The sequence below is a fragment of the Zeugodacus cucurbitae genome, chromosome 5 (assembly GCF_028554725.1).
Source record: "Zeugodacus cucurbitae isolate PBARC_wt_2022May chromosome 5, idZeuCucr1.2, whole genome shotgun sequence".
NCBI classification, from domain to species: domain Eukaryota; kingdom Metazoa; phylum Arthropoda; class Insecta; order Diptera; family Tephritidae; genus Zeugodacus; species Zeugodacus cucurbitae.
The window spans coordinates 26,165,442-26,177,448 of record NC_071670.1 but is presented as its reverse complement, the minus strand read 5'-3'; the positions used below and the strand labels follow the sequence as shown (position 1 = coordinate 26,177,448).

The window sequence follows — 12,007 nt, the reverse complement described above, 5'->3', positions numbered from 1 at the left end:
CTCCCTACTCACTATTGCGATTGAGATACTAATGAATCCAAAATTTACGTTAATCAATACCTACATCCCACCTAAACAGCACTTCTCCTCTACAGATATTCTACAGATTTTAAATAAATCCCAAAACACTATCTTCTGGTTAGGCGATTTTAATTCTTGGAGCCCAATTTGGGGCTCACCACAATCAAATGATAGAGGTACAAAAATTGAGGATGCCTTATTATGCACTAATCTTGTAATCTTAAATGATGGCAGTCCTACACACTTCTCCACTCATCATTCGTTTACCCATGTAGATGTCACAACATGTTCCTCCAATATTTTACCATTATGTACTTGGAAAGTCTGTAGAGACCTTCACGGAAGTGATCATTTCCCGCTGACGATAGAAATTGGAACTCAGTCGTTCACACCCATTAAAAAATTTAAACCCATTTTTCTGACTAACAAAGCTAATTGGTTTAATTATAAAGCAATCTGCTCTACAATATCTGATAAATTCCCTGTTTCCAATAACATTAATCGAGAGGCTGCACTTATCCGTAAAATAATAAATTCTTCAGCTCACTACTCGATCCCTCAAACAAAAAATTCATGTAACTCCCTTTACAAACCTTGGTGGAGTAATGAGTTAAAAGAGTTAAGAACACTAAAACAAAGAAGTTGGTATAAATACAATAAAACGCAGAACCTTTTAGACCTTTTAACATACAAACGTGACAACGCTATCTTTAAACAGCAAAGCAAAAAGGCAAAAAAAGCCTGCTTGGAAAAATTTACTACTAACATCAATTTCAAATCCAATCCTAAACAAGTTTGGCAAGATATAAGACGTCTGTCAGAAAGCTCTTAACTATAACATATTACCCATTAATAAACTTAACAATTCAGCGCTTTCTTTAGAGACAATTATATCTATTGACGAATTTGATTTAGTAACTTCCAATGCTAGAGGCAAAACACCTGGTTTTGACAGGATTTCCTACGATATGTTAAAGAATATACCTCAAGAACTTAAAAAAAGGTTAGTAAACCTTTACAACGAAATACTTTCAAAAGGTTCATATCCTCAAAGTTGGAAAATAGCTGAAATCATTCCAATACCCAAACCTGGTAAATCTTCATTGGAACTCACGAGCTATAGACCTATCTCGCTCCTTTCTTGTTTAGGAAAAGTTTTAGAAAAAATACTTTCTAAACGTTTATTGTGGTACGCAGAGAAAAATAAATTAATCAGTCACAATCAAGTAGCATTCAGAAAAAACCATGGTACAATAGACGCTCTTTTACACTTCGAACACCATTCTTCCAAAGTTATTTCTAACAAAGGACACGTTACTTGTTTAAGCCTAGATTTTGAAAAAGCATATGACCGTATCGGCCTTCACATTGTTATGCAACAATTAATAAAATGGAAACTAGGACCAAAGATATTCAACTTACTGAAAAACGTCTTAATCAATCGTAAATTTCGAGTTAAAGTGCATAACAACTTTTCTCAATGTTTACCATTAGAAAACGGAGTACCTCAGGGCTCCCCCTTATCGGTGGTTGTATTTATAATAGCATTTAATGAAATCAGCCAAATTCTGTTCAAATTCCCAGTCGACCATTGTATGTATGCGGACGACATCTTGATATTTTCAAAACAACTCGATTTGAATAGAATAAAACTTTTATTTACGGACATATTTAATAATTTACGTGAATGGTCTCTTACATCTGGTGCAAAATTATCTTTAGAAAAATTTAATATTTTACATATATGTCGTAAAAGAAATTGTAATAATATTAACTTTTCGTTTAGAGACATAAATATACCTACTGTAAATAAGATTAAAATATTAGGAATAACTTTCGATTCTAAGTTTAAATTTAAGGATCATTGTTTATACATAAGGAAAAAACTGTTTGAAAGACTAAATATTATTAAGTTCCTTACATCAAGACATTCATTTATTAATCCTACAACTCTCATCAACATCTCGAGTGCTCTACTATTATCAATTATCGACTATGGGCTTCCTATCTACGGACATCATGCAGGCAGCGAATTAAAGAAACTCTACGCGCCTTATCACACGGCAATAAGACGTAGTCTCGGGGCTTTCCCTACTTCCAGCACTAAAAGCATACTCGTTGAATCTGGATTGCCCAACCTCTACCAACAAAGAGGTATTTAAACAACTCTTTATGCAACGAGAAAGTGAGCTGAAATTAGAAGGATGGAAATTCATTTATACTGATGGATCCAAAAGCGATCAAAATACTGCATACGCAGTGGTATCCGAGAACTCAAAAATCATCACAAAAGGTCTACTTTTACCTCCATGTTCTGTTTTTACCGCTGAAGCATATGCCATAAAAGTTGCAACCCAATGGATCATGTCTTCGAAAGGTAAATATGTCATCTGTACGGATAGTCTTTCCACAATATCTGCTGTACAAAACCCAACCAACAGCAATACTATAATTAAAGAAATTCGGGACAATTTGATTGAAGGTAAAAGAAAGATTAAACTGATGTGGGTACCAGGTCACTGTGACATAAAGGGCAATGAACTCCCCGACAAAGAAGCAAAAAACACCATACGTTGCCCGTGTATTTATGTTAAAACTTATGAAAACAAAGATATTTCAAAGTTTATTAAAAAGTATACGTATATTCAACTAAAGGTTGCCTGGTCTACATATATCAACCATTATCGACTCACAAATCCTGAGCGCACTAAAGCAGTATACCCTTCTTCCTGCAGCATACCGGAAATTAAAATTTTCATTCGACTCCGTTTAGGACATTGTATTTTTACACACCAGCATATTCTGGAACGCAATACAACAACACCTGGATGTCGACTTTGTAATAGTTCTACGAATTCTATAGAACACTTATTAAACCACTGTCCTGCTCTATGCAATATTAGACGGGAATTCTCTTACCCCATATCCAAACTTCTTAAAGAACCGTCAACTACCAACATAAAAACAATATACAATTTCATCTCCAAAGCCCAATTAAAACATCTAATCTAAATCGAATTAATTACTCACTATACAAATACCTTTATATTAATAAACCCCTATGTAAATATATATATCTACAATTTAATAACACTTTATACTAAAAATAAGAAGTGTACATATACTAATTCTTAACTAGACTAACGTATTACAAATTAATATTAGCCCACAGCCGAAGGCCCTGTAGCTAGTGCTGTTATATCTTATAGGTAGTATTATTATTTATAATTGTATTTCCTTTAAATAAATAAATAAAATAAATAAATAAAATCGATTGGTATTTTGGGTAATTTACTTTTTCGAATAATTTACTTTTCCAAATATATACATAAATGATCTGTTTTTATAATATTAAATGCATTTTTAAACTTAAAAAATTCATTCATTTATTTGCTTCAATAAAACATATGGATTTACATGAAAAACATATTTACATTTACATACATATATATGTATTTACTACGAAGGGAAAAAATCTTGAATATTATTTTGTTTTTTTTTCTTTTGCAATATATTTTCTGACCATTTTTGTACGACAATTCAAAAAGTCTGACACCTGATTTGCATCGTTTTCATTTTTAAACCAGTGGATCAAGTAGGAGAGTTTATTTACTAAAAAGGCGCGATAAACAAGAGAGTAAGTGTTTTTGCAACATCGTAAAAAACACTGCTTGCTTCGTTTCGAATTTTTTATCACACTCTCTGAAAAGTAAATTAAAAAATTTACTTTTTCGAGGTGCATGTGTAATCTTAAAGGTGATTAACTTTTCCGCGATTATTTACTTTCTGAGAATTTACTTTTCGAGAGTATACTGTATTTTAATGTGTATAATAGTGTCCAACAAGATAACTTTGGGGTATAGAAATATCAGCTGAATACTCATATCAAATAATTAGGGACTCTTTGATACATATGAATAGGAATATCTCAAATAGATTTGCAGAGACTGTCTTTACTAACATAATGAAGATCGACTATTAAGCGAAAAGAAATAGCATTTGACTCTAATTTAGTAGTGGTAACCCCATCAATAGCGGACACACTATGCAAGTGTCTTCAGGGCGTTATGGACACTAGCCTCACGCAATGAATGAGCGTGAGCTAGCTGGTCGGCTTTATTGCCATTATACGGTAACTGCAGTCTCTTAATTCACAGTAACTGCATTAACCAACGCTCCTCTCTAGATACACTGTCCGCTGCCAGTCACGAGTCAAACGCGCGAACATTGATTGTTACTTGTACGGTATTTATGGATTTAATACGAACACAAGTGCATGACGTGATTGGCCGCTAATTTCGCAACAATTTTGGAAGCTGCTATTATCCCCACAGCTGCTGTTTTGTTCCTGCTTGTAAACGACATACTCATACTCATACCTTCGCCTAGAATATTGTTAGTGCTGCCATAATGTTGCATTTTCATTCCAATAAACCTAAATATGTTTTTGTTTTTTGTTTGTATTGCTATTTGTGCGATTTATGGTCGTGTGTGAGCTTATAACCTCGTTTAGAGCGGATATTTTCGGCTGATTGTTTGTACCTCACCTCACGGATAGTAATTGTCGCAATCAGTTTTGTTAGATCGATTATACACGAGCGCAGTGCCCGCTGATTGTCGTCGCTTAGTGCGATATTCTCGTACTTTGAGCTGGCGCGGATGGTTACTAAGAATACTTTCACGAATGGAAAATGCCCCGTTTATTAATCATGACATCCATCTACACATATGTATATATAATAGATACATATGTACATACGTATATATACAAGTCAGCACACTTTTCTGATAAAAATCGATTAAACTTCTACATTTCTACATATTTATATATTTGTGTATTGCCCCAGTATGTATGACAACACATTTGATATTCATAGGATATATTTCATTACATGGACCCCCCTCTGTTTGACATCAAAACTAGCATAATATAACCAATACCGTTAAAATCTAGATCCTCAAAGTTCCGACCATTAACTAGTAATAATTCGAAACATGTTTTAATAGTTTTCCAATATTTTACAAAAATATTTCGATTAAAGATATAGTGGGATATCATATAAATATATTATGTTTATTATAATTTTATCTTCTCTTCTCCACAATTTAATTCGTTTTCATTAGTTTCCAATTTCGTCATTTGAACATGCTTTAAATTCTTTCGCCTATCAAACTAATTTCGTGTTAATCAAACGAATTTATGTATTTCGGAGACAGAGTGTTATAAACGGTTTGATCTGATTAATACTCAGTCTTCCCGCTCGATAGTGCCACTATTGCAAAAAAATTTTATTACGTAGTAATATATTGTAGTACTTGTAGTCAACTTCGGCATAATGAGACTCCCATTCTGTTTATGATCGGTTATGGAAATGGACATGTCTGCATACTTTAGAAAAATGGAAATGAAATAAAAATAATTTGCTTGATAGTTGTATGATATCAGATATTTCGTTAACGCGTTACAATGTGGAAAACTGGTAGGATTGGTGCCTCATTTACTCTTTCCGAACGACAAGCGCAACTGTGAAACCTCTTCATCGCTGAAGTTTCTGAGTCTTTTCGAGTTCGATGAAACACGGATCTACTGTTACAAAAATGTGTTCACAAGGCTAGAGATGGAACATGTACTTTAAAAGGCTATATTGGCTCAAGGAAGTCCATAACTCCTTGTCAAATCCAAAAATCCAGAGAGCGTCTAACTCAGAGTGAGCGCCTCACTGGGCAGGGTATGTCTCCAAAGTAGGAGCGGCTGAAAAACAATTCCCAGTTCACTGGAGGTCAACGACAATACTGGAAAGCCATAGCCTAAGCGCAGTAAGACGTTGTTGAGACCCCACTGGAAATGGGTTATATATATCGGCACTGACAGACGTGGTATTCGGCAACTTCTCCCGTCCCCACTAAAACCTTGGCAATGGTACATTCGATGTTTGTCGTCATTGAGTTGTCGCTGCAATTTCCGGTTAAACTCTGCTCCTGATTAACGCTGATCTGGCACTGAACGTAGGCACTTATAATGATCTACTTCACCCTTTGGATAGCCAACGACATTTCGCCGAAGATTAACTATAACGAGAATCGGAAACTTGGTAACTATGCTTGAAGATCTTTTAATATATGTATGTGGCACTAGTTTGAGTCCTAGAGCAGGCAGTCACGCTTGAAATCAGAGAAATGGACGAGGCAACGATACCTGAAGAAATAAATAAGACTATAAACGAGGAACTTCCTGATGAAGACACTGTAGAATGCGGTGCTATCAAAGCTATGCGTTAACTGAAAGAAGAAACACAAATTGCTCACCTAAGCCTTACTGTTTTTACCTCATACAAAGTCCTCAGTGTAATAGGTTGGGTTATTGTATTCACAGCCGTACAACATTATTATCATCATTCGCAAATTTTGACTTAGTACTCCTGACTGACGAATACAAACCAACTTTCATAAAAGGTAAGAACACTATGGTTATCACTTCTTCTTCTTCTTGACTAGCGTAGACACCGCTTACGCGGTTATAGCCGAGTCCACAACAGCGCGCCACGCATATCCTTTTGGCAGTTTGCCGCCAATTGGTAATAACAAGTGAAGATAGATCCTTTTCCACCTGGTCCTTCCATCGGAGAGGAGGTCTCCCTCTTCCTCGGCTTCCACCAGCGGATACTGCATCGAACACTTTCAGAGCTGGGGCACTTTCGTCCATTCAAACAACATGACCTAGCCAGCATAGCCACTGTCTTTTTATTCGCTGGACTATGTCTATGTCGTCAAATAACACATACAGCTCATCATTCCATCTTTTGCGGTATTCGCCGTTGCTAATGTTTAAGGGACCGTAAATCTTCCGCAAAACCTTTCTCTCGAAAACTCCTAGTGCCGTCTCATCGGATGTTGACATCTTCAACGCTACTGCACCATAAAATAGGACGGGAATGATGAGGGACTTGTAGAGTTTAGTTTTTGTTCGTCGAGAGAGGACTTTACTTTTCAATTGCCTACTAAGTCCATAGTAGCACTTGTTGGCAAGAGTGATTCTGCGTTAGATTTCAGAGCTGACATTATTATCGGTGTTGATGCCGGTGCCTAGATAAACGAAATTATCTACAACTTCAACGTTTTGACTGACAACAGTGACGTGGGAGCCAAGACGCGAATGCGCTGACTGTTTGTTTGATGACAGGAGATATTTCGTCTTGTCCTCGTTCACCACCAAACACATTCTCTTCGCTTCCTTATCCAGTCTGGAAAAATCAGAACTAACGACGCGGGTGTTATTTCCAATGATATCGCCAGCAGTTGTACACTCTTTTCCAAAAAAAAAAGTTGTACCTTCTCTATTTAGCTCTGCATCTCTTATTATTTTCTCCAGCACCAGGTGAAAGAATTCACACGATAGTGAGTCACCTTGTCTGAAACCTCGTTTGATATCGAACGGCTCGGAGAGGTCTTTCCCGATCCTGATGCAGCTTTTGGTGTTGCTCAACGTCAACTTACACAGCCGTATTAATTTTGCAGGAATACCAAATTCAGACATAGCGGCATAAAAACAACTCATTTTCGTACTATCGAAGGTAGCTTTAAAATCGACAAAGAGATGGTGTGTGTCGATCCTCCTTTCACGGGTCTTTTCCAGGATTTGGCGCATGGTGAACATCTGGTCAGTTCGCCATCTCCTGGTGTTGTTCTTTTACTGCCATTCAGCAGGCTGGAGAAGTGTTCCCTCAAAAAGCACAGTATACTCTGGTCATCAACAACTAGATCACCTCTGGGAGTCCTACAGGAGTGTGCTCCGGTCTTGAAACCTTCAATTAGTCGCCGGATCTTTTCGTAAAATTTTTCATACTCACGCATTTTGGTCTCTTTCTTTTTTGTCTGCAAATGCGTATCTTTCCCATCCCGCTCGTGTTGCGGTCGATCGAACATTGCGAGGTAGGCAATCTGTTTTCTCTCCACTGCGAGACGCAATCCTCATCATATCAGCTGTTTTTTTACTTTTCCGAAAGCCAATGGTTTCGGTGGCAACTGTACGTAAGGAGTTTGAAAATCGTTTTCTACAATGGTTACCACCTTTAAAATAAAAATTGTCTTCAATTCAACGAAGGGGACACTAATTATTAGAGCTCTGGCAGAGTTAAATGTCCCCAACTACCTTCTCTCAATTGTGACAAGCCATTTCGTAGACAGGGTACTGGTATACGACACAGAATGGGGTACTGAAACGTAAAAGTAAGTGTCGGTGTCTCACAGGGGTCAGTTCTCGGTCCTGTACTGTGCAACATAATGTATGAGGGAGTTCTGATGATAGCGAAAACACTTGATGAAGAGAATAATAAGTGTAATAAAATCATAAGCAATGTTAAAAAATTGCTAGAGAAAGGTGGACTCGAACTAGCTGCTTATAAAACGGAAATGATACTAATGAGTCGTAAAACTTGAGATTTTTGAGATTTGTATTGATAATAATTGGACATATTTTAAAATCGAGTCCTCATCTCATACAACTGAGAGTCTTGGACCACAGACTCTCATATAAACAGTCTGTGCAGAACTGTGTCGTCAATCGCAAGAATAATGCCTAATATAATTCTTAAAGAATCATCTCGTAACTGGAAACAAGTTGAGAAAATAATAGAGCTTTCACAAATTAACTCATCAGAGTTACCAGCGGTTAGTTTGTTGTGGATATAGCTCAATGTAGTAATTTCCGTTCTTCTGATTTATTTATATCAAATCTACTGGTACATTGAGTGTGGGTTTGAAGTACGCATTTTAACCCGAAATAATCCACGATTACCATATGGTATCCGCTACTTTTTCGTATTTTCCGGAAAAATTATATAATGAATCGTAAAATGGACTTCGTTTTCGTGTCCATAACTATACTTAATTTCACCGAAATCTGATACGAAAAAAGTTGTGGGCAGTACAGGGTTAAAGAACTATATGAATTAGTAGAAAATACAATGATATTTGTTTATACCATTATAATTTGAATCAAAATTAAGATATCTGACGAAACACGGTACACATATTCCTAGGCACCATGGGCGGGTCGGTATTGGAGAATACAGATCGGTCACGCCCCCAAAATGGCGATAAACGAAATCATAACAAGTAAGGAAATGCTAAGATCAGGTACAACCGAACATTTTATACTCTCACAATTTATTGATATAGTTTTTTTTAAGATAGCACACAATTTGACCAATATATTCGGCATAAAGTTTAATAGAATAACGAAAATCATCATATATAGTATATGAGGGCTGAGGTAATTCCTGAACCGATTTCACTATTAAGCCCATCGTATTTTTTGAAAAACCTATAATTAGGTATATACAAGAAAGTTATGAACCGAATTTTACCATTTTTGGTACAGAGACACACTATTAGAAGAAAAAGATTCCCTCTGAATCAAATTAAGATATCTGAGAGATTTATCGATATTTTCGGTGAAGATTACTCTTAGGCACTGAATTCTTCATATTCGATATCCGGGCATCGAAAAGTTATAATCCGATTTAAACATTTTTTTCACAAGTTATGATCTGATACTGATCACATACAGTAGTTGTGTAAAGTTTTATTACACTATCTTCATTGGTTCGTTATGTATATATTATACAGTAAAGGAATGAGATGGAAATCAAAATTAAGTTATATGCAAAGTAGTCGTGGCTGTGAACCGAGTTCAACCATTTTCCACACGTGTCATCAGGGCGTCAAGAAAATGCTATATACCAAATTTCCTGAGATTTGGTTTTGACCCCATATGGGTCAAAAACCATAAGAAACAATTGGAAATTTTAAATCGCTCTCCTGAAAAATCGACTTTTTAGAGTTGTATTCAAGTAAATGGGTATAGTGTAGCTTGCTGGGAAAAATTAATGAAATCGGTTTAGGAATTACATCAGCCCTCATATACCATATATAATGATTTTCGTTATTCTATTGGACTTTATGCCGAACATATGGGTGAAATTGTGTGTTATATTAATAAAATTACATCAATAAATTGCGAGAGTATAAAATGTTCGGTCGCAGCCGGACTTAGCCTTTCCTGACTTGTTGAAAGAAGGTTTTTGTTGGTCTAGTGGATTTTATGATAAAATTAACGGAATTACAAGTGGAAAGTGACCCGGCTTCACTTGGTGTTTCCAGTTGGCGCCTGAAAGCAAAAAGGAGAAACGAGTGGCCCGCTCTGGTGGATTCGGCTATAATCGCATAAAGCGGTTCCTGTGAAAGCTAAGGGATACAGAAGTAAAAATAAATGAAATTTTCGTCATCCTGATCAAATTGATGTAAGTATATAACTCTATATCGACTTCCTACAGTTTTAGGTGTTACAAACAACCGTTAGGTGAACAAAACTATTATAACCTGTGTAAGATATTGCAAGTGTATGAAAATCATTTTTGTAATTAATTTGTTTATGTTAGCACGTTCCACATCGTCTTGTCGTATCGAGCATCACCAAAAAACTTATTGACCTTCGTATCTATGGAGGGTGCAGTTCCGCAGTTACGGCGAGTCATTTCGCTCGATTAAACCTTATACGCATTATATTTTAGATCCTCCGAAATGTATTTATATATATATTTTATGATAAGGTAGAATCCCAGCAAATAAGATAGGAATGGATCGTTAACTAATATACAAGTTTAAGTAGTAACGAACAATAATGGAAGCTATATGTACAGGTATGCATTTTTATGCGCAGTACGCTGTTATAGCTTAGTGGTGGAATGCTCGGGGTTTAAGTGTTTTTTATATTGTTTGAAAACAAACATATTGCTCTCATGCACTTTTGTGGCAATTAACACTCTGCATTTTGCAACTGACGAAGTGCCCTCGAATTTCGTTGCAATGCTTTGTGAAAAGCCGCATTATTTTCTATACATAGGTACATTCATGTACATATATGTATTTTCATAATTATGTGTGCACTCCTACTTGCCTTCAATCTTAATAATATTGCGGTACTTAGGCAAATACCCTTTGAAAATAGCCGCTATATTTTTAACACGGCTTATTTTTACTGCTAAAATACTTTACTGATGTATGTATGTAAATCTGAAGCTTGACATCGTCCTGCGTAACTTTGACATACTGGAAACATATAGTAAACTAGCAGACCGTTCCGACTTCGCACGGGTTTAAACAAACATTTCAAAAGTTATAAGTTATAGGTTTTGAAATTTTGTTCAGCAGCTACGAGCGCTCGTTCCTCGACTTTCTGGCACGCGATTGCGATGCGAAGAGAATGACTTGCAAGACGATTTTCAGTTTCAGATTAAGATAGATTCTCCATCACGGGGTCTTTTTGATACCCTCACCTGGGAACTATTTCCAGAAAGTTGAGATGCTAGCAATAAATATAGCCTATGTTACTCGGGGTGAATGTAGCTTTCCAATGGTGAACGAATTTTTGAAATTGGCATAGTAGTTTTTGAGTTTATTCATTACAAACATACACAGAAATCTTTCCTCTTTATAATAGTAGTATAGATATGAAATATGGAATTTGAGTGTAGTGTGTAATACAAACTTGGGAGCATTGAAAACTCCTTAACTGTATTGTTGCTTTTACATTCAAATACGAGGTGTGTTCAAAAAATTACGGGAATTTTAAAATTTTCAATTATCCAAAAGTCCAATGGTCAATTTTATTGTTTCTATTTTTTATTGATACACTTGACTCTGAAGTGCGATACAATTTTCAGCTTCATACATATGCATATACCTTGCTTGCTTTGTCTGTAGCCGCTAAGGTCAGATGTGATTTTATGAGCTTGACGATGTTTGTTTGTTAAAAGCTCATACATCGTTGCTTGCACGGGAATTCTTGGCCAAAACAATGCTGTAACGATGCTCCAGACTCCATATTCGGCAGTCATACCTCCGTGTGACTTTTTCCTATTTCCAAAAATAATAAAGCAAGCCAACGGCTATCCCAAAAACCGAGTTTGTGAAGTGTTTCGACGAT

The 12,007-nt window shown here is 36.1% G+C and overlaps 1 protein-coding gene across 1 annotated transcript; it reads left to right on the top strand.

Moving 5' to 3' along the window:
• The first annotated feature begins 2,190 nt into the window (after positions 1 to 2,190).
• LOC128922191 (uncharacterized) lies at positions 2,191 to 3,077 on the top strand. Its single transcript, XM_054231929.1, has one exon. It carries the CDS (start codon positions 2,194 to 2,196, stop codon positions 3,031 to 3,033), a length of 840 nt encoding a protein of 279 aa, XP_054087904.1. The 5' UTR covers positions 2,191 to 2,193; the 3' UTR covers positions 3,034 to 3,077.
• Positions 3,078 to 12,007: the final 8,930 nt, after the last annotated feature.

Excerpts from the sequence above, each read along its gene's own strand:
- LOC128922191 (XM_054231929.1), top strand. The coding sequence starts at position 2,194 with ATGCAACGAGAAAGTGAGCTGAAATTAGAAGGATGGAAATTCATTTAT.